Source organism: Pholis gunnellus, assembly GCF_910591455.1.
Source record: "Pholis gunnellus genome assembly, chromosome: 18".
In the NCBI taxonomy this organism is placed as follows: domain Eukaryota; kingdom Metazoa; phylum Chordata; class Actinopteri; order Perciformes; family Pholidae; genus Pholis; species Pholis gunnellus.
The window spans coordinates 20,814,354-20,838,353 of NC_136545.1; the positions used below are offsets into that span (position 1 = coordinate 20,814,354).

A 24,000-nucleotide genomic window follows, 5' to 3' on the forward strand; every position below is an offset into this window, starting at 1 on the left:
GATGTGTAAACCGTCCCTCTGTGTGTGTGTGTGTGTGTATGTCAACGTGTTTTCTATGCATGACTGAACATAAACTATATGCAAAGTGCATTTATGGACACATGAATGTGACGTCTCATCATCCATTCATCTGCTGCTCTCCTGTCCTCCTGTTGCATCATGGGTATCTGCTGCTGAGTTGTGTGGAGCGACTGTAACGACTGTTTGTCTGAGAATATATTTCTACACAGATCACGAGGCTCCGTCTGTTATTATTGGTATAAAGTACGAGAAAGTAACAACTTGTCCTCCGTATCTTGAACTTCTTCAAATGGAAGACTTGTAAGCTGATGATTATGCTTTTGTAGTTTTAGGAACTAGAGTTCCCATAATGCTTTGGGGCTGTGAACAGGAAGTGTAATGTTGCCTCGAGTCAGTTCTGCTGTTTGTCGTGAACTCGTTGGAGTTCATTCTGACAGCAGATCTCTGAGACGCTGAGCAGCTCCTTCCTCTGATCGCTGAGCTGGTTTAAGGTTTATTCACGACGGACATTAAAATAATAACGATTTAATTCACGACACTTCATTCCAAAGTGTTTATTTCTTCTTATATTTACATGATAATCGTCGATGGAGCTAAATCCAGGTCAAAAGATTTGATCATTTGAAAAACAAATCTGAACCTGAAAGTTCAAGTTGTGGTCTTGAACATTGAAAAATACATCAACGTATTCAAAATAAAAAGAAGTGAATGTCATTCTGATTCAGTTCTGGAATTTTTTTGAATACATTTTTTTTTTCATTTTTCAGTTTCAGATTTTATATTTTCAGTTTCAAATCTTTTTTTCAGATTCAAATCTTTTTTATTTTCGGTTTCAAATCTTGTTTTCAGTTCAGACTTTTGACCCTGATCTAGCGTGGGGGGCGTGGCATCAACTGAGAGGGGCGGGGCATCATGAGTGACAGCATAACAAAGAACTTCCTCAAACACGTTGCCTTCAGGTAACCTGGTTGAGGAAGTTAAACTCTTCTGTCCGTTTTTTTTATTATTTTTTCTAAATAATGTATTTAAAAGTTTAGTTTTATTTATTTATTTACCCCCCCCTAAAAAACCCAACAAAAAACAAAAGTACATGTTTTCAAGTACTGAAGGAGGAGATTCCTTCTTCTTCTACTCTAATAATTAAAGTAGCTCTCACTCTCACCGGTGCTTCTCAGCTTCCTCCAGCAGAGGGACTCTCGTGCTCTTTATTATTTTCACATCAGCACAGAATATTATTTTTTGTCATTTTTGTGCTTGAGGACAAATTTGCCAAATGATTTAAATTCACAGAGGAGGAAGTTCAGAGGTCAGAGGTCAGAGGTCACGTGCTCTTCATCTACTGTGACGGACCGATGAGCAGCTGAAGCTGAACGGTCCACGAGTTCAACTACTATTCTGATCATATTTAAGCTCAAATTGATAATTAAAGCTTCTGAAATGTGATGAGTTGACACTTTTCTTTGTCGTATCTGATTATAAACTGAATATTTTAGGGTTTGTTGTCGTAGACGGACTTCTCTATTTTCTGACAAAATGATGAATCGATTCATTGAGAAAATACTTTTACTTTTGGTACTTTAAGTATATTTTGATACAAATACTTTTGCGATTCTAGAGTTTGAATGCAGGATATTTACTTGTCCCAGAGTACTTCTTTTCTGTGGTATTACTACTTGTGATCAGAGTACTTCTTCCACCACTGTGTAGACAGACAATAGAGATAATCACAACATGAATAACTTGTATTTCTCACATGAATCTCCATCGGCTGAAGAAGACCATGTGGTGTGATCAAAAGCTCCAGAAGAGCTCCTGTAGGTGTGAGGATGAAGTGACGCAGAGCGGACTGACTCTCTGTCGCCATGATGTCATCATGTCGTGATGTCGTGATGTCGTGATGTCGTGATGTCGTCATGTCGTCATGTCGTCATGTCGTCATGTCGTCATGTCGTGATGTCGTGATGTCGTGATGTCGTGATGTCGTCATGTCGTGATGTCGTCATGTCGTGATGTCGTCATGTCGTGATGTCGTCATGTCGTGATGTCGTCATGTCGTGATGTCGTGATGTCGTGATGTCGTGATGTCGTGATGTCGTGATGTCGTGATGTCGTGATGTCGTCATGTCGTGATGTCGTCATGTCGTGATGTCGTCATGTCGTCATGTCGTGATGTCGTCATGTCGTCATGTCGTCATGTCGTCATGTCGTGATGTCGTCATGTCGTGATGTCGTCATGTCGTCATGTCGTCATGTCGTGATGTCGTGATGTCGTCATGTCGTCATGTCGTCATGTCGTGATGTCGTGATGTCGTCATGTCGTCATGTCGTCATGTCGTGATGTCATCATGTCGTGATGTCGTCATTTATGCTACTTGTGTTTTGGCTCAGAAATGTTATAATTATTGATGCTTTTATGTGTTCATCACTTTAAAGGGTTAAAGGCACTTTAAATACTTTGTGTACTGCAGGTAGTTTTATCTGTAATAATACATCATTATTTGTTGATTATATTTTCTATTAATAAGTGCAAAGTAACTTGTTGTAGTGCAGGAAAATGTACAATATTTATCTTTGAGATGTAAAGTAGCAGAAATAGTCTTAAATAAAGTACAAGTACTTAAGTACAGTACTTGTACATGTACTTCAGTCAGAAACAGAACCATTAAATAGAATCGCATGAATTGGAAATCATTATTATAAAGTACCTCAATATTGTATTTAAGTACAGTCCTTGAGTAAATGTAATGAGATACTTTATGTCACTATTGTTTAATATTTGTAGTATTTTCCTTTTGCAGCTTTTGTTTTACAGTAACGGTGGAATATAACTACACAAAGTACAGTTTAAGGTACTTTATGTCATACTACTACTTCATACTTTACTACTTAAGAGTAGTATTTCCCTCTGAGAGGTAGTGGGGTAGAAATATAAAGTCAAGTGAAGTACAAGTACTTAAGTACAGTTGAGTAAATGTACTTAGTTTCCAACATCAGTCAGACCCATTAAATAAAAATACTAAATATGAAGTAATAGTTACTCAAGTGAAGTACAAGTACTTATACAGTACTTCAGTAAATGTATGTATTTGTAGTTTTTCTAACGGTGGATCCAACTAAGTAAATATACACAAGTACAGTTAAGGTACTTATGTCATACAATACTTTCTACTACACTGAGAGTAGTGTAGTAATATAAAATGGAAAAACTCAAGTATCTTAAACTTGTACTAGTAGTTCAGTAAATGTACTTAGTTACTTTCCACCATTTAAATTAGATTCAGAAACATTTAATGAATATTTATGAAATGATTTGAATGTTTTTCCTTTTGATAAGAACTGAGTGGAGACATTTCCTACTCTGAGTATTTGTATTAGCGGCTGAACTGCAGCTCGTGTGTGTGCGTGTAATTGTGTGTGTGTGTCTGTGTGTGTAATTGTGTGTGTGTGTTGTGCGCACATGCTCAGTGCAGGTTTCCTTTTTTTTTGCGCACAGAGGCTTTAAGAGCGGAGCGGCTGGAGGCAGACGGCAGCAGAGAGACCGGAGAGACACCGGAGAGACACCGGAGGAGGAGAGCTGGAGCTCCGTCAGCTGCGCGTCTCAGACCCCGGATGAACCGACACCGACACCGCGGAGGAGGAGGAGGAGGACCCGGCTCTGTGCGGGGCGCCCGGAGCTAAGGCGCGTGTATCCGCGCCACGCGGGGCTCTTTACGCACAACTTCTCCTCCACAGACTCTTTATATACATAAATATATATTTTATATTAATATAGTTTCCTCATTATTGTCATCATGGTGCTGGGCAAAGTGAGGGGCCTGGCGGTCTACTTCGACAGCCTGAACGAGAACAACCTGCCGGCGTTCTCCGGCGGAGACCAGGTGTCCGGGCGCGTGGTGGTGCAGGTGAGCGGAGACGTGCGCGTGAGGAGCCTGGAGGTGACCGCGAGAGGAGTCGCCAAGGTGCGGTGGACTGAGTCCAGGAACACCGGAGCGAACACGGCGTACACGCAGAACTACACGGAGGAGGTGGAGTACCTGCAGCACCGGGACACGCTGATCGGAGAGGACCGAGGTAAGACTTTGTTTACACGATCAGCTGATCGCTGCACAAACTTTTGAGACAACAGCTGATTCCTGTGATTTCATTCAAAAACAACTAAAAAAACTTTATTAATACAGAGAGACAAAAACAACAGAAGCCTGAAAACATCCGCTGGTGACAGTTTTTGGTGCTGATGCAACAGCTGATGTTCTCTCTTCAAACGAGCGCGTGCGTTATGGAAGCAAACGGCTTCACGTGCACACAGTGAAGCTTTTGGTTGATTTAAATGTGTTTTTTTTAAATGAATAAGAGGCTGTTGTTGCTTCACATCTCAGTTTACTGCAGGAAGAAGAAACAAAGTTGAGAAACACAAAAAGAAAGAATCGATCCAAAAATAATCAGACGGTTTTTTTTATGGTTCGTGTTTTGAGCATCGATCAGACTGAAGGAGCAGAAACGTGTTTTCTTTACTGATGACATCCTGAAGCGAGGCTCAGCAGCCAACTCCCTTTGTTAGAAGCGGTTCAAACCTGTTCACAAACGGCCAGAGAGGGAGGGGGAGGAGGGAGGAGGGGAGGGGGGAGGACCCAGCTGACTCTCTCTCTCTGTGTGTGTGTGTGTGTGTGTGTGTGTCTGTTGAATAATATGAGCCGCTGTTTAAAGCTCCACCTGTTGTTTTGTGGTTGTTTTACTTGTAAAACGATGCAAACGAGGACAGTTTGATGTAAATGAGATAAAGAAACCAGTCCACATGAGTCCGGCTGGTGGTTTTGCTCTAAATGTGAGAACATGTGAAGGATTGAGAGACATTTCATCCACAAGAAGAAGAAGAAGAAGAAGGAGAAACATGGAGGACTTTTGTTTATTTAATCGACTTCCTGTCAGAGGTTTGTTTCTCCAACGGAGGTCAAAGGTGAAGAAGTGAAACGATGACATCAGAGTCAACTTTATGGGATGAATTCATGAACTCTTGACTCAAAGGATGAACATTCCTGAGCTTTTGACTGCGTCACATGATCTTCCTCAGCTGAGTCAAAGATCCTCAAATATATAAAACGCTCCAAATATCTGCAGATCTAAGAACCGAAGTTTACAGAACAAGAAATGTCAAACCAGGTTTAATCATTTAAATAATGATGTAGACGTTTTCACAAAGTGCTTCACAAGAGAATAAAAGTCAGATTCAACAAAAGTATAAATAATAAAATGACAAAAATCATGTAAAGAGCTGCAGAGACAACGGTCCTCTGGACACACGTCAATAAAACCTCCAACCCTCCGACGTCAGGACAAGAGACACAGATTCAAAGAGACGCTTTTCTAGTCGCTGTGCGTCTTTTTTTGTGTCTCTTTGTGGTTGTTTTCGTCTCTTTGCGTTCGTTTTGTCTCTTTTTGGTAGTTTTGTGTTTCTTTTGTAATCACTTTTTTCTAGTTTTTTGTCTCTAATGTTGTGTTTTCCATCACTTTTGTAGTTGTTTTGTTCTCTTTGTGGTTGTTCTGCATCTCTTTTTGGTAGTTTGGTCTCTTTGTAGTCGTGTTGTGTCTCTTTGTAGTCGTGTTGTGTCTCTTTGTAGTCGTTTTGATCCTTGTTTTGGTCGTTTTGTGTCTCTTTGTAGTCGTGTTGTGTCTCTTTGTAGTCGTGTTGTGTCTCTTTGTAGTCGTGTTGTGTCTCTTTGTAGTCGTTATCTTCCTTGTTTTGGTTGTTCTGCATCTCTTGTTGGTAGTTTGGTCTCTTTGTAGTCGTGTTGTGTCTCTTTGTAGTCGTGTTGTGTCTCTTTGTAGTCGTGTTGTGTCTCTTTGTAGTCGTGTTGTGTCTCTTTGTAGTCGTTATCTTCCTTGTTTTGGTTGTTTTGTGTCTACTTCTGATGGCTTTTGTTTTTGTAGTTTTGCATCTCGTCGTGACTCAGGTAGAGGCTCGTCCAGTAATCCGTCCACGTTTGGGTTAAGTGAGGACCTGCTTACCTCGATGACATGAGTCTATATGTCTGATGATGTGAAGCTTCGTATGCTTATAGTGTGTTTTCTGTTTCATATGTGATAGTTTCAGGGTTTCTGGAACGGTTTTATATTTCTTTTCTTTATTTGAGTTTGAGGTTGTGAAACACAAAGATATTCATGTTAATATCACACGAGACAACAGACGACAAAACAAACAAGTTACAGCAAACAGCTGCTTCAACTGAGTGATTTAAAGTTCATTCTTAGACCTCAGCTTGCTTTTCTTGTAGTTTTTATCATCCATCCAATAATTCAATGACGACTAAACATCAGCTGAGGAAGATCATGAGATTCGATGGAAAGCTCCAGAACAGCTGCTGAATGGATCTCCTGGTGAGATGTTCGTAGTTTACATGTTTACCAGAAGGATGTAAATGTGATGAAGACTCTTTAAATGTGATGAAGACTCTTTATTTCCTCTTTAAATGTGATTTATTTGTATTTATTTTTGAAGAGTAAAGAATAAAAGGTGTGCGTGTGAAAGCCGTTTCTCTCCTCATCTTTTATTTAAGTCTCTGAGAGTTTCAGGTCTACCTGTTAGTTCACTGTTGGTGTCTGACGCCCTTCCTCCTCTTCCTCCTCCTCCTCCTCCTCTCATGCGACACACCACATGGCTGTACTAATGTGGGCAGGGGCTTGTCTGGGCCGAGCCAATCAGAGCCCAGATTGTGATGCGTGTCACGTTCTCCTCCAATGAGGAGCCGAGTTGTGATGCAGGCGTTGGAGTTTCCAGCTGAAGGAGGCTGATCAGTCTGGTTCATACCGGTCTACTCCTGCTCTCTGAGTGTGAGTGTGTGTGTGTGTGTGTGTGTGTGTGTGTGTGTGTGTGTGTGTGTGAGCGAGCGACCTGACGTGGAACACACACATGCGTGCAAGCTGTTGATAACAGCTCTCAGCCGGACAGAGAGACAGACAGACAGACAGACAGACAGACAGACAGACAGACAGACAGACAGACAGACAGACAGACAGGAAGCTGACGTTCTTCATGTTTAATCTGAAGAACAAATAAAGAAAAGAGGAAGTAGAGTTCACGTTTCTCTGTTTGTAGCTTCAGCTTCTTCACTGCTGCTGATACTAAAATACAGGAATACAAATACATTATTCTGAAATATATATAGAGTATTTGAACTGTGTGGTATTAGTACTGTTACTGTGGTAAAGGATCTGAATACTTCCTCCTCCTCTCGTACGGCTTCAACTAACAATCATTTTCATAAACATTTATTTATTAAATGAAGTAATTCATTTAAGTTAATAAAGTAATGTCGTCGTCATATTGTTTGTTTTGTCCGACCAAATATCCAAAACCCCAAAATATTCAGTGTACTTTGATACAAAAACCGAGAAAAGCAGTAAATCTGCATATTTGAGGGACTGCAAACTGTGAAACGTGTTCTCTGTGTTTCAGAGGAAGAAGGTCCAGAAGAAGGTCTCACGGTTCTCCACGCCGGACTACACGAGTTCGCCTTCAGCTTCAACCTGCCTCAGATGTGAGTACTGACTCAGCACATTTACTCAAGTACAAGTACAATGTAATGAGGTACTTTCCGAGAGTATTTTTTAGTATTTTAGTATTTTTCAGAATTCTTCTGACAGCTGTCGTTACTTTACAGATGAAACTTTAACAACAATGTTTAGAAAACAACAGAGTGGTTTTTAATAAAGAGATGAAAGTTTAAATATGATTGTTTGGATTCAAAGCAAATGGAAACAGATTTATTGAATAAATGAGGACTTGAAATGTTCTCTACGTTTACCTGGTGTCCCTGTGGAGGGGCCCGACCCTTAGGTTGGGAACCACTGGACTAAACTAGCTATAGAGGAAATATTTCACTGCACAATGAGTACTTTTACTGATGATACTTTAGGTACATTTACCTGATAATACTCCTTTAACTTTAGTAGGCGTATGACTGCAGGACTTTTACTGGTAATGGAGTATTTAAACATTGTTGTACTTGTACACTAATACTACTCTCTGTCTGTCTCAGGGCTCTGGCCACCTCGTTTGAAGGGAAGCATGGCAGCGTGAGGTACTGGGTGAAAGCTGAACTGCACCGTCCGTGGCTGCTGCCGGTCAAAGTGAAGAAAGAGTTCATTGTGTTCGAGCACATCGACATCAACACGCCGCTGCTGCTGGTAAGAGACACTCTATCTGTGGTTCTAAAGGAGTACCGACACTTTATCTGTGGTTCTAAAGGAGCACCGACACTTTATCTGTGGTTCTAAAGGAGCACCAACACGTTATATGTGGTTCTAAAGGAGCACCAACACAGTATATGTGGTTCTAAAGGAGTACTGACACTTTATATGTGGTTCTAAAGGAGTACCAACACAGTATATGTGGTTCTAAAGGAGCACCGACACTTTATCTGTGGTTCTAAAGGAGTACTGACACTTTATATGTGGTTCTAAAGGAGTACCAACACAGTATATGTGGTTCTAAAGGAGTACCAACACATTATATGTGGTTCTAAAGGAGTACCGACACTTTATCTGTGGTTCTAAAGGAGTGCTGACACTTTATCTGTGGTTCTAAAGGAGCACCAACACTTTATCTGTGGTTCTAAAGGAGTACCAACACATTATATGTGGTTCTAAAGGAGTACCGACACTTTATCTGTGGTTCTAAAGGACTACCAACACATTATATGTGGTTCTAAAGGAGTACGACACTTTATCTGTGGTTCTAAAGGAGCACCAACACGTTATCTGTGGTTCTAAAGGAGCACCAACACGTTATCTGTGGTTCTAAAGGAGCATCAACACGTTATCTGTGGTTCTAAAGGAGCACCAACACGTTATATGTGGTTCTAAAGGAGTACCAACACGTTTATGTGTAGCCTTTCTTTCGTGTAGCGTTTTCTTTAAAACCTCTCATAGGGTGTTCTGGGTTGAACCTTTCACAGATGGTTCTAGGTATAACTCATGGTTCTCCCATGAGGACAATCCAAAAAAACCAAATGGTTCTAGATAGCACCGTTATTTCTAAGCGTATTAAATAAACAAGATATTACATGAAAATTGGTGAATTTGAGAGATTTTCATGGACAAATTCAGTTTCTTCAGACAGCGCTAGGCTAGCTGTTTCCAGTCTTTATGCTAAGCTAAGCTAACCAGCTGTAGCGTCATGTTGACTGAACATACATGAGTGTGGTATCAATCTTCTCCTCTAACTCTCGGCTATGAAGCGAATGAGCTCATTTCTCAAAATGTTCCTTTGAGAAGGCGATATAACCCGTGATGTTGTGGAAGCACTAACCCGGGTGATGGTGTGCTTCAGGCCCCTCAGGCTGGTTCTAAGGAGAAGACGCTGTGCTGCTGGTTCTGCGCTTCAGGCCCGATCTCCCTCAGCGCCAAGATCGAGCGAAAGGGCTACACACCAGGTGAGCCGCCTCTCCTCCTTAACTCCTTCAACTCTTTCCTTTATTTTCACTCTCAAGGTTTCACTTATTTCACTTCTCTCTCAGTCCAACAGACTGATCTCTTCTCCCTTCTCTCCAAGGCGAGTCGATCCAAATCTTCGCCGAGGTGGAGAACTGTTCGTCCCGGGTGGTTGTGCCCAAGGCCGCCCTGTACCAGACCCAGACCTTCTTCGCCAAGGGCAAGGGAAAGCAGATCCAGCAGCTGGTGTCCAACCTGAGAGGAGACCCTCTGCCTCAGGGGAAGAGCCAGAGCTGGGAGGGCAAGCTGCTGAAGATCCCCCCGGTGTCGCCCTCCATCCTGGACTGTCCCATCATCAGAGTGGAGTACGCCCTCGTGGTGAGTCCGGGTTCCTGTGCACCTCAAAGCCACTATGTGTAGAGTCTGACCCGGGTACACTGAAGACCAGGAGCACTCAGATCCTCTAAATACGTTAATGTAGCATCACAATACAAATACATTTAAAATGATGCTTGAGTACAGAAGTATTAAAGTATTATTGAATACAAAGTTTAAGTGAGTGTATGTAAATATACGCTGTTATAAGATTATACCCGAGGACATAAGTATTATAGTATAAAAGTACTCACTATTCAAGATGCCCACTTACATACTGAAAAAATAAACACAGTAAATACTAATAACCTCCTAAATAACTAAATTAATAAGAAACTGTACACTAATAACCTGCTAGTTACACAATAAAATACAACTTTAACTTATTAATAACCTGATAATAATGATGTAAATGTATGAATAAACCTAATAATATACTGCTAATAACTTGGAACATTAATAACTCACTAATACCACAATAAAAACGATGAATAATTCAACACACACAAAAGTACAACCTGACAATAAGGTACTAACGTCGTATAAACGTTGAACAATCATCAGAAACATGCAGCTTCTTTCACTAAAGGTTCAGCTGCAAACAATTAAACACAAACATTCATAATTATTCGGTAGCATATTGTTGTTTAGAGTCCCAAAGTGTGATTTGTTATTATTGTGTTTATCATTATGTTTTTAATGATAATAATTAGAATAAATCAGGGACGTGTTGTTGGAGGGTGTGTCTGCAGGACGCTGTTGTCTTTGACTGTAAAACAACGTTTCTGTTAAAGAACGAGGAGTTCTCGTCAGCTTGTGTAACGCACCAACAGTTCATGTGTAGAAGAAAATACTTCATCACCTCAGGAGCTCATATGAACCGGTCCAACAGGCTCCCACTGAGACCCCGTCTCCCCCCCGTCTCCCCCCCGTCTCCCCCGTCTCCCCCGTCTCCCTGCAGGTGTACGTGGACGTCCCCGGCGGGTTGAACTTGTCTCTCTCGCTGCCGTTGGTGATCGGGACCATACCTCTGCACGCCTGCTCCTCCCGAACCTCCAGCATCAGCAGCAACTGCAGCACTTTGAGCTGGCTGGGTCTGTCCGAGAGGCCTGAGGGTACGAACACACACACACACACACACACACACACACACACACACACACACACACACACACACACACATGTTTTCTCTCTCGCTGCACTGAGGATCTCTAACACTCGTCTGTTTTTTTTGCAGCGCCGCCGAGTTACGGCGATCTGTCGATATCAGAGTCTCAGAGGAGGGAGTGTCTGCACGGCTGTGAGAGGTCTGAGGACCAGGACCAGGACCAGGACCAGGACCAGGAGGCTCTGCTCACTTACATCACAGAGTTCAGATATCTGCCCCCCCCACTCTACTCTGAGGTAGAGTTCAGACTCATGAACACACCGTCAGCAGAGAGTACAACATGTACATTAAGATGCAATAAGAGTATACAAAATATATATTAAGATGTTATACAAAGTATGCAAAATATACATTAAGATGCAGTAAAACAATATACAAAATATACAAAGTATCCACTTAAGGTGCATGAACAGATATGACTTTTTTATGAATCATTATACTTGATGCTGAGCGTTAAAGGAGTTTTTGGACAAAGCCAAGCTAGCTGTTTCCCCCTGTTTCCAGTCTTTGTGCTAAGCTAAGCTAATCTAAGCTTCACATGTATTGTACAGATGTGAGAGTGGCATCGACCTGTGACTGCTGCTTCTGAGGGATCACGTCTTTCAGTTGTATTTAGGTTTTTTAGCCTCAAGTTGACAATTAAACCAGAAAGAGACATTTAAAGAAATACGGGATTCAAAAGGTCAACATGAGGAAGTTTAAATCAGTGTTTTATATTTATTGCTCCATCAGCAGCCGGTAAAGACGCCGCTCTGTCTCCCCCCCCCCCCCCAGGTGGATCCGTACCCCGACCCCGTGGAGGTGTGCTCGGCGGCGGACGTCAGGAGACCCGACACGTGTCCGTCCCGCTGAGGAGAAGCTCGTGAGCTCTGAGAGGCTTCATGCACAAACAAGACACAGCGTCAAACCCCTCGACTCCAGCCGGCTTCTCACCAGATTACATATCACCATAAATAAGGCGGGGGGGAGGGGGGGAGGGGGGGAGGGAGTCAGCTGAGAGAGTATTCGGTGACCGCACTGACATATGGACCAGAGTTCCTCTACATCCTGTGCTCACGATGAGGCAACAAACTAAGTTCCTTGACACCACTGTGACTCTGACGAGGCCGAACACAAACCGAGCCTCCGCGGTGAGTTTTGCACAAACCGTCATTACTGTTTTTTTCCTTTTTCGGTGGTTTTATGTATTCTGCAGATTGCCGCGGGCCTTTTCTTTTTTTTCGTATGGTAGATTCTGTCCACACACAATATTCTCTTAAATATAAATGACACATTTTTTTCAAGACGAGGACAAAAGCTACAAGTTCAGTTATTAAAGGAGAGTTTGAGCTCCGGGAAAACAAACCACACGAATGATTATTTGCAAAAAAAACACCTCGAGCACTGAAAACAAAGCTCAGAGTGTGTGTGTGTGTGTGTGTGTGTGAGTGTGAGTGTGAGTGTGTGAGAGAGAGAGGGGTGTGTGTGTGTGTGTGTGTGTGTGTGTGTTGGTTTAAATGACCAGGGTCTAGAGAAAAAGCACAACTCCGACCAACCAAGATAAAGTACCACAAGTCGCCTGTCGGTTTCTGCTCTGAACTAAAGCTTCTCTTGCTGTAGATTTTATTTTATTATTATTTTCTAAACATGGATGTTAAGAAGCTTTGTGCTCATGAAAAAAACCATAAAAAAGATAAAAATGTTTACAGATGAATATATCAAATTGAGAATGTTGTTCAAACAGCTTCCACCTAAAACTTCAAAGTGCAATATATTTTTGTATGAGTATTCTTCTTTTTTCATATACTCTGTTGCTGTTTATTCCATTTCTGTGCATTATATATTATCATCATGATCTTACTGCTGTCATGATCAATGTTTTGATAAAATAAAAGGTTTATTTTATAAGATAATGAGTCATTTGCAGTGTTTTTGTACATTATCTCATTATAATGACTCACAGGATCTTTATTTCTTTCCTCACAGCGGTGGAAATGAGCTTCCACACAAACATGATAACATGAAACTTTACAAATATATAATGATCTCAGTCGTCCATCGTGAATAAACGTCCACAAACCAGCTTAGAGAACATGCGCTTCTTATTGCTGCAGACCTGCCCTGAGGATCCTCGTGATTTAAAGTTGACTTGAGTATTTGTGTAGTCCAGTGATAGTCGTGTGTACTCATGTGTGCACTGTACACCAGAGCTGCTTTAGTTCATTCTGCATACTGTAACTGGTGCCACTGTGCCAACATGTAAACAGATATTGCCTGAATGTGTGAGACTCGGTACATCCCAGCCTGCACTCACCGTAGTGTAGCAGCAGCTGATCCGTCGTCCTGGTTCCTGCAGATGCAGCAGACCAGATGTGAGCCGCTGACCTCATCCCCCTCTTTGCACACTTTGCAAGAAATAGAATTGAGCTTATTGAGTGAAGCTGTTTCATAACTTCTGCAGAGAAATAGTTTCCAGTTCAGACCAGACGATGCCGGCAAAATGAGAGATTCATGCTCTGGTCAATTTAGAGACGTTCTTCTTTCAGACGCGTGAAGAGAAAACGTTTATTTTATTATTTTGTATGTTTGTAGATTTCTCTTAAATTCACCAAAAGTTACCATTACATAATGCCTCATTTGCATAATTAAACACAACATTTCATAAAACTTGTAACACAGTAAATCCTCCTCTTAGTGTGAGTGATGAAGTGGTGAAGCTTCATGGTGATCTCTATGAGTTCATGTGTTAACTCTTCACCTGTAGAGTCTCTAAATGTCTCTTTAAAGGACGTTTTCTCTCAATGAGTTTGTTCTCAGACTCTGATGATAAATCTCCACTTCAGCAGCTCTTACACACACCAAACTCTACACGTTCATTCCTCTCTATGTGCAGAAGGTTCAGACATCATCCAGAGACTCATTTATACATTTATTAATAACAACATGAGGAAACGGATCACTTCTAAACTTGATTTGAGTATTTTTATGCCACTCTCCTCTCAGAGACGTGTTACTTCACTACGTTTATCCGGCAGCTTCTTCTACGTGTTAAGATTGTTGCATAAAGCTGGAACGATGAATCAATAAGTCAATTTAACAGAAGATCTATTGGCAACTATTTTGATGTACTTTTTAATTCAAAAACATTTCATGATTCCAGCTTCTCAAATGTGAAGAAATGCTGTTTTACTAATAAATCATTTATAATAACTTTGATTGATTAATTTATACATTTAGTACTTTTACAGTTTTACACTAAAGCAGCTGATCCGACACGTCTGTGCTTCTAGTTTTTAATGATAATGTGATTAACGTAAATAACTAATCCCGGTGGACCGGATGTTTTCCTGCTGCCTAAAACCCGGAAGTAATTTGCTCGTCGAGTTTTTTCCCCGCGTTTTGTTGACGGGCCGCGCGCGCTAAGGCCAGGCCGCCGGCGTCTCAAGCTAAGTATCTGCTGCTGCTAATGCTGCTGCTAATGCTAATGCTGCTGTCATGACGTGTTTATGCCTGTTTTCGCTTCATAAGGTCAGTTATTATGTTATTTATTTTAAATAATGAAATTGCAATTATATAATAATAATAATATAATATTGAATTAAGTTATTAATAAAAACAGTTTTTTGTCTGTTTTTATGGTTTCTACATGTTAGCAGGTGGTGTTGTGCTACTTCCGGTTCCGGTTCTTATTACCGTTTCCTGTTAGCCTTTTTTTATTTGTGCTGTTATTCAAATATTATTTCCTGCATATCTCCAGCTTATTTCTTCAGATGTTAAACATGCTAACCTTTTTTATTTATTATTGTGATAAAATTAAAATACTTTTGTTGTTTTGTGGGCGTTTCCTGTCTACAAACTGAGGATGTTATAAAGAGCTCATAGTAAACCACCAGTAACATGACTCTTTAGAGGCGAACATGTGTGTGACATCCTGGTAATTCACCGACTTAAACCAATGAGAAACAGCAGCTTGTTTGGTTCCAAAACAATACAAATAAAATAGCTTTTATTCCTCCAGTTTTAGTTTAAACCTGACCACTGCCTTTGGGTTCTGCAATGTGGAGAAACTGTCATAATTGAACATTTATCACCCATTTGTTGCTTGATTTACAGCTAAAGGCACATAAATAACTCCTAATAATCACAATCTCTAAGCTGTTTGAGTTAGTTTGGTGTATTGGCTCATGCGTGCTGTTAATCTGAGTAGTACTTCACTTAAACATTGGTTTGTGGTTGAATCATGAAGGAATCTGTAGCTCAACTCCTCCTGTGGTGACCATTTTAAAGTGTATCTGAGGTTTTCTGACTTGCAACCACAGACTGTATAAGAAGTGGACGTATCGTGAGGTCACACTTGGGTTGTGGACTGATGTTTTATAGCCTCGAGTTCAGCATTCTGTCCGTTGGGATCTTGGTTTTTGTCAGTCGCCATGTTGGTTTTTTGCAGCCAGAAGTGACAAAAGAGGGCGGAGTTAAGTACAACCAAATGCGTGTGAAAACACACCGTGAAAGGTTAAAGTTCAAAGACGAAAAACTCCTCTGGTGTTGACCTGTCAATCACTGTGTAGCCCCGCCCCTAAAGCATCCCCTGCTTTATGGTCTGTGTGACTCTAAATGGACCATCATGTACTAAATGAACATCATGCTGTATTGAAGAAGACTTGAAACTAGAGATTGAGACCATAAACTCATGTTTACAATGTTTACTGAGGTAATAAATCAAGAGAGAAGTAGAGTCATTTTCTCATAGACTTCTATGTAACCAGAGGAGTGACTGTGGCTGTAAATGGTTATCAAGACTTCAAGGCTTTTGGCATATGAAAGTGGGCGTGGCTTAATCTCTCAGCCCCTCACCCACCTTTTTATGCAGTCGGTAAACTTAGGCTCAGATCTGTGGGTGAAGTTACACTTTTTAAGTAAGATTAGGATTTGTACTTGTACTTAACGTGTATTTGTATTTAGTTGTATCGTACTTATACTCAAGTGAAGGGCATGAGTACTACTGCGCATGTAGAAGTGAGCAGCAGACTCCGATCCATTCATTGAACCCTCGTGACTAATCGACTCCAACAAGCCGCTCTTCTTCTATGAAAACATATCCTGTTCATAAGCTTTTCTACCGTCACTCTTTAATTACTGCGCTGTGTCGCATTCCATGAACAAAAAAACACAAAAAAACACAAAAAACACAAACCCTCCTCCCACAGACCAGAGGACACATGAACCATGTTTTGGCTTCAACCAAACAGGCTGCGTCCGTCAGCTGATAAACACAAACTGGTTTCAACTGGATGCAGGCAGACAGACAGACAGTCAGGCAGGCAGACAGACAGACAAACAGACAGACAGGCAGGCAGACAGACAGACAAACAGACAGACAGGCAGACAGACAGACAGACAGGCAGATGGGCGTCGAACCTTTTAAAAGCCTTCCTCATATTTCCATGAAAGATAAAGTTTTTGTTTGTGTTTTTCTCCCGCTGGCTGGGTGAAGGTGTCGCTTTGCTGTGAGAGAGACGTGATCCTCAGGACACAAGCACCGAACTATAATGTCTCTGTTTATATATGTATAAATATGTATATATGTAGTTTATATATGTAGTTTATGTTTACTGGAGTCACGCATTGGCCTTGGAGTGCGTGTTGGTTCTAGTTGCACATGCATCAGGAAAACACACATTTCTCTGCCGGCGCCTGGGCCTCGTGCCAGTTCTCAGGACGTCCTTGATGACTTCTGAACACAGTGAGGTTTGGTGGGTGTCTGCAGATTCCAACCCCCCCCCCCCACACACACACACACACCCTATAAGAAAAGGTCTGGATGAAATGTAAACATGCACAAACACACACACATTAAGTGCTTTTGTCGCTTCGGTTTGCTTCCGTCTTGCAGGAGTTTTGAGCTCTTCTGCAGTTGAACTCTTTCGCCCTTTACGTCGGCCTCCCGCTCGCGTGCCAGCAGTCTGAGGCTCGGACGGAAATAACCGCGAGCTGTCTGCATTCGTACCGGAGCGGGACTCACAACTCATGAGCGGTTTGTACATAATCACCACACTCAAGGCCTTTATCTCACACTCACTAAGTTACTAATCAGTACTTTTACTCAAGTACTTTGAGGTACTATTACTTTACTTGATTATTTTCATGCAACGTTGTACTCCACTGTATTTACTCTGACAGCTTTTGTTACTTCTGCTCACTAAACACGTTTTGTTTTAAATTAAATTGTTATTTAATATAATATTATATTATATATATGATTATATTATATAACTGAATACGTCAGTTATTCAAAACTAATTATTGATCGATTAATTGAGAAGGTATGTAATAGTTACAGCACAAATATGAGTACATTTACTCAAGTAAAGTACCTCAATATTGTTCTTAAGTATTTCCATTTATCATACTTTTTACTTCTTCTCTACTACATTTAGAGGGAAATATTGTACTTTATTCTGCCTGACAACTTTAGCTACTTTACAAATAATAATTTTGCAGTAAAAATGATCTTATATGCTTATTAATAACAACGCTTTGTCCAACGTCAGCAGCGTTATTTGAGTGAGAAGGACTGTGGCGCCCCCTGGCGGTCAGTCTGTAGAAGTGTGACATGGCAGCAGTTCGGTGTTTGTTTTTAACTAATACTACAACTAATACTAAAACTACTACTAGAACTAATACTACAACTAATACTACAACTAATACTACAACTACTACTACAACTAATACTACTACTACCACACCGAGCTGGAGCTGAGATTGTCTAAATTCACGGAGCAGAAAGACAAAATGAAACCCTCATAACTTCTAAAGTAACTTTTTATTAATTAATTCAAATATCAAATGATCATTTCTGTCAGCTGTGTCTCCTTAAATATTACTGAATCTTGCTTCTCAGCTTTCAACCTTTTCTTTATTGTTTAAAGTACATTGTGTTGTTTTTCATTGTTACATTTGTCTAACTAATAAATATACTATTCATTCAGAATTATTGTTAGAAGTATTAAGATCCTATACTACAGTAAAAGTACTAATACTACACTATAATAATAATAGTCCAATACAGGTAAAAGTACTGCATTCAAAACATAACTTAAAGTGAGTGAGTGTTAACAGTAATTAAGAGTAAAAGTACTTATTGTACAGCAAAATGTTGTTTCTGGATTAATATTACATTTAACCAGTGGTGGGCCGTCAGGGCCTGCAAAGCCTTCTCTGCTGTTCTAAACACAATCACAAAGTTAGAGCTCTTTTATCATTTAATAATGTTTCTTAAATACACTACATGTATCATAATTTATAAAAATATTGTTCCCATTATCTTATGTTCTCATTGCAGAGCTACTGTGCTCCTCAGCTGCTCTGCTTCAGTGCAGCTTATTTTAAGTAGAGCTTTTATCCAATCAGAGTTCACCTCTGTGTCTCTAGGTAGAAGAGAGGCCCCAGGCCTGAAGACTCACCAGTGAATCCATGTGCAGGTTAAGTGAATGGGGACGATATTGTTGATTGTCATAGTGTTCAACCAATCAGATCTTTAGTTTAAGATTCTTAGACGCGCCAGAGCGGCCTGCAGGCCTACAGCTACGTCAGCATTACGTGCAGTGAGATGCTGCGTGCGCTGTGATTGGTCAGTGGGCGAGCATGTGACCATTGGAAAAACGAAACTTAAAGTAGCCATCAGAGGCTTAGATTTTTTTTTTTTTACCTAGCTTTGTTTTTTAACACTCAATGGCTGAAGGAGGAGAAACGGATTTGTGAGTTGGGATTAAACTCTTTGTCAACAAAGAAAAGAGGATGTGATCAGCATTTGGTAAGTCAACTGGTTCGTTTTTTTACATCTAATATCTGAATGGCCCTTGAGTGTGTAGCAGAATGCGTGTTGCTGCTGTTGTTTTTCCGTTAAGCTAGTTAGCCTAGCCTCCCGGAACACTTGCGGAGCATCAGCTGTTTTTGTTCCGGTTCAGAGGTCACACAGACCGTTGTCTCCTCGTGAGCGCAGGAAACATTACATTTACCACAATTTAAGCTTCTGCATTTTCCAAATGCACTAGAATTATTCAAACGTATTGTTCGGTTTGTAAGCCTCGTACCGAACAGTTTAAAACGAATACGTAACTTTATAGATAATGGGAAAATATTTGTATAAATTATCATACATGTAGTGTATTTAAGAAACATTATTAAATTAAAGCTGCAAGCAGCGATGTACGGGCCCTCGTATCCTCCCGCACGTCGGAGGTACTGGCGGGATGCTGGCAGAAGCGGCCATAAATATCTGCAACCATCAGACAGCGAGCCCACAAGTTAGACTTATTTTTAATGATTGGACTGTGTGACACTGGAAATTATGTAGTGCAAATATTTCACCAGTTCCTGTATCCACTATGTGGCGCTAGAGAACACGCGCAAACATGCATTATGTTGCTCTATATCAAGCATAGACCACATCGTGTAAATCCAATTCAGTGTGTCACATAACGACACGCGACATAACTAAAAAAGTAACTAAAAAAGTAACTTTAAAAGTAAAGTAACTTTAAAAGTAACTAAAAAAGTAAAGTAACTAAAAATGTAACTAAAAAGTAAAGTAACTAAAAAAGTAACTTTAAAAGTAAAGTAACTAAAAAAGTAACTTTAAAAGTAAAGTAACTTTAAAAGTAACTAAAATAACTAGTAATTACTATTTACAAAAGGCATTTTCTTTTAAAAGGAACTTTTACAACTTCAGTACCTAAAATAAATCAAACTATATGCAGGTCAGGTGCAGTAGTACAAAAAGGCTTTGATATCAGGAGAGTAAGGTGACAGTTTTACAGCAGGACAGAAAGGCGGGATAAGGCCTGATGAACATTAGGTAGCCTGGAGGAGTTCACCAATGAGGAGCGAGTGCTTTTCCTCCGTTTCGTCTCTGGCCGGTCCAGGTTGCCTTCCAACCCAGCTGATATCACGCAGAAGTTCCAAATCATCAAGGTTGATAGGGTGAGGTCATCTCTAACGGAAATAACGAGCCTGTTGACGAGGGCAAACATATCAATAGTACAAACTACTAAACTTTTTCCCCCTATCATGTCCTACAGCCCGTCAACGGCCTCCCTACTGCACAGACCTGCTTCTTCCTGTTTCGCCTGCCCCCTTACACGAGCCAGGTCATCCTCGCTGAGCGTCTGCGTTACTCCATCCACAACTGCCTCTCCATCGACAACTACATGCTGACCCACAACACCGACGCAGCAGACAGCTCCGACACAGAGGAGTGAAGCGGCCAGCTGTGGTCAACCTGGTGATGAATGTATCTTCTCCCATGCCATGCACATTATGCACTGAACACAGACTTCTATTCGCCAAACCTGTAAGGTAGTGTACTGTACTGTTTATATGTTGGTTGAAATTAAAGATATGTGTAGTTTTGGTTTTCCAAATGTGCAAGGTGTTGTAATTAATGCAGTGCTTACTCTGAATCAACACTACAGGGATACGGAATAAGAGTTTTTCAAATAGAAATAAAGTAACTAAAAAAGTAACTTTAAAAGTAAAGTAACTAAAAAAGTAACTTTAAAAGTAAAGTAACTAAAAAAGTAACTTTAAAAGTAAAGTAACTTTAAAAGTAACTAAAAAAGTAAAGTAACTTTAAAAGTAACTTTAAAAGTAAAGTAACTAAAAAAGTAACTAAAAAAGTAAAGTAACTTTAAAAGTAACTAAAAAAGTAAAGTAACTAAAAAAGTAACTTTAAAAGTAAAGTAACTAAAAAAGTAACTTTAAAAGTAAAGTAACTTTAAAAGTAACTAAAAAAGTAAAGTACTTTAAAAGTAAAGTAACTAAAAAAGTAAAGTAACTAAAAAAGTAACTTTAAAAGTAAAGTAACTAAAAAAGTAACTAAAAAAGTAAAGTAACTTTAAAAGTAACTAAAAAAGTAAAGTAACTAAAAAAGTAACTTTAAAAGTAAAGTAACTAAAAAAGTAACTAAAAAAGTAAAGTAACTTTTAAAGTAACTAAAAAGTAAAGTAACTAAAAAAGTAACTTTAAAAGTAAAGTAACTAAAAAAGTAACTTTAAAAGTAAAGTAACTAAAAAAGTAACTAAAAAAGTAAAGTAACTTTAAAAGTAACTAAAAAGTAAAGTAACTTTAAAAGTAACTAAAAAAGTAAAGTAACTTTAAAAGTAAAGTAACTAAAAAAGTAACTAAAAAAGTAAAGTAACTAAAAAAGTAACTTTAAAAGTAAAGTAACTAAAAAAGTAACTAAAAAAGTAAAGTAACTTTAAAAGTAACTAAAAAAGTAAAGTAACTAAAAAAGTAACTTTAAAAGTAAAGTAACTAAAAAAGTAAAGTAACTAAAAAAGTAACTTTAAAAGTAAAGTAACTAAAAAAGTAACTAAAAAAGTAAAGTAACTTTAAAAGTAACTAAAAAAGTAAAGTAACTAAAAAAGTAACTTTAAAAGTAAAGTAACTAAAAAAGTAAAGTAACTAAAAAAGTAACTTTAAAAGTAAAGTAACTAAAAAAGTAAAGTAACTAAAAAAGTAACTTTAAAAGTAAAGTAACTTTAAAAGTAACTTTAAAAGTAAAGTAACTAAAGAAGCAACTTTAAAAATAAAGTAACTTAAGTAAAGTTATGACTTTTCGACATGGTACACTGACTTTTTCATGACTTTTTTCGACATCCTATACTATGCTGTTTATAACTCCGCAGCAACTCCCTTCATCAACATCGATTGTCTTCCTTCAGGATGGAGTCCAATCGCCAAAGACGTTGCACTATTCACATTTGTACAATGTGTAATAAATTATTGTGAAATTCTAATGAAGTCTCCTGATTGAATGACTTTTTTGACTGTTTTTCGACTTTAACCCCAGTAGAACAAACTGAAAAAACACAATTGGGTTTCATCATTAAATTCTTTTCTTTACTGCATTTGCACATAATTCACTGAACACACAGAAGTCCAGAAGCATCCAATACATAAACTGACCGATGAAAACAAGGTAAAAACAATACGTCTGTAATAAAATACACTTTCATGTTCTTATATGCATAATATAAAAACAATAAAGGAAAATATTTAAATTGCAGTAATTACTATTTACAAAAGGCATTTTCTTTTAAAAGGAACTTTTACAACTTCAGTACCTAAAATAAATCAAACTATATGCAGGTCAGGTGCAGTAGTACAAAAAGGCTTTGATATCAGGAGAGTAAGGTGACAGTTTTACAGCAGGACAGAAAGGCGGGATAAGGCCTGATGAACATTAGGTAGCCTGGAGGAGTTCACCAATGAGGAGCGAGTGCTTTTCCTCCGTTTCGTCTCTGGCCGGTCCAGGTTGCCTTCCAACCCAGCTGATATCACACAGAAGTTCCAAATCATCAAGGTTGATAGGGTGAGGTCATCTCTAACGGAAATAACGAGCCTGTTGACGAGGGCAAACATATCAATAGTACAAACTACTAAACTTTTTCCCCCTATCATGTCCTACAGCCCGTCAACGGCCTCCCTACTGCACAGACCTGCTTCTTCCTGTTTCGCCTGCCCCCTTACACGAGCCAGGCCATCCTCGCTGAGCGTCTGCGTTACTCCATCCACAACTGCCCCTCCATCGACAACTACATGCTGACCCACAACACCGACGCAGCAGACAGCTCCGACACAGAGGAGTGAAGCGGCCAGCTGTGGTCAACCTGGTGATGAATGTATCTTCTCCCATGCCATGCACATTATGCACTGAACACAGACTTCTATTCGCCAAACCTGTAAGGCAGTGTACTGTACTGTTTATATGTTGGTTGAAATTAAAGATATGTGTAGTTTTGGTTTTCCAAACGTGCAAGGTGTTGTAATTAATGCAGTGCTTACTCTGAATCAACACTACAGGGATACGGAATAAGAGTTTTTCAAATAGAAATAAAGTAACTAAAAAAGTAACTTTAAAAGTAAAGTAACTAAAAAAGTAACTTTAAAAGTAAAGTAACTAAAAAAGTAACTTTAAAAGTAAAGTAACTTTAAAAGTAACTAAAAAAGTAAAGTAACTTTAAAAGTAAAGTAACTAAAAAAGTAACTAAAAAAGTAAAGTAACTAAAAAAGTAACTTTAAAAGTAAAGTAACTAAAAAAGTAACTAAAAAAGTAAAGTAACTAAAAAAGTAACTAAAAAAAGTAAAGTAACTAAAAAAGTAACTTTAAAAGTAAAGTAACTAAAAAAGTAACTAAAAAAGTAAAGTAACTTTAAAAGTAACTAAAAAAGTAAAGTAACTAAAAAAGTAACTTTAAAAGTAAAGTAACTAAAAAAGTAACTTTAAAAGTAAAGTAACTTTAAAAGTAACTAAAAAAGTAAAGTAACTTTAAAAGTAAAGTAACTAAAAAAGTAAAGTAACTAAAAAAGTAACTTTAAAAGTAAAGTAACTAAAAAAGTAACTAAAAAAGTAAAGTAACTTTAAAAGTAACTAAAAAAGTAAAGTAACTAAAAAAGTAACTTTAAAAGTAAAGTAACTAAAAAAGTAACTTTAAAAGTAAAGTAACTTTAAAAGTAACTAAAAAAGTAAAGTAACTTTAAAAGTAAAGTAACTAAAAAAGTAACTAAAAAAGTAAAGTAACTAAAAAAGTAACTTTAAAAGTAAAGTAACTAAAAAAGTAACTAAAAAAGTAAAGTAACTTTAAAAGTAACTAAAAAAGTAAAGTAACTAAAAAAGTAACTTTAAAAGTAAAGTAACTAAAAAAGTAAAGTAACTAAAAAAGTAACTTTAAAAGTAAAGTAACTTTAAAAGTAACTTTAAAAGTAAAGTAACTAAAGAAGCAACTTTAAAAATAAAGTAACTTAAGTAAAGTTATGACTTTTCGACATGGTACACTGACTTTTTCATGACTTTTTTCGACATCCTATACTATGCTGTTTATAACTCCGCAGCAACTCCCTTCATCAACATCGATTGTCTTCCTTCAGGATGGAGTCCAATCGCCAAAGACGTTGCACTATTCACATTTGTACAATGTGTAATAAATTATTGTGAAATTCTAATGAAGTCTCTCCTGATTGAATGACTTT

General features: G+C 38.8%; 1 protein-coding gene across 1 annotated transcript; it reads left to right on the top strand.

The window, feature by feature from the left end:
- Window positions 1–3,549: 3,549 nt before the first annotated feature.
- On the top strand, window positions 3,550–11,944 carry arrdc3b (arrestin domain containing 3b). The gene is made up of 8 exons (XM_079179637.1): window positions 3,550–4,092; window positions 7,472–7,553; window positions 8,055–8,202; window positions 9,347–9,449; window positions 9,569–9,825; window positions 10,784–10,937; window positions 11,060–11,226; window positions 11,765–11,944. Exons 1-8 carry the CDS (start codon window positions 3,813–3,815, stop codon window positions 11,840–11,842), a joined length of 1,269 nt encoding a protein of 422 aa, XP_079035763.1. The 5' UTR covers window positions 3,550–3,812; the 3' UTR covers window positions 11,843–11,944.
- The last annotated feature ends 12,056 nt before the right edge of the window (window positions 11,945–24,000 follow it).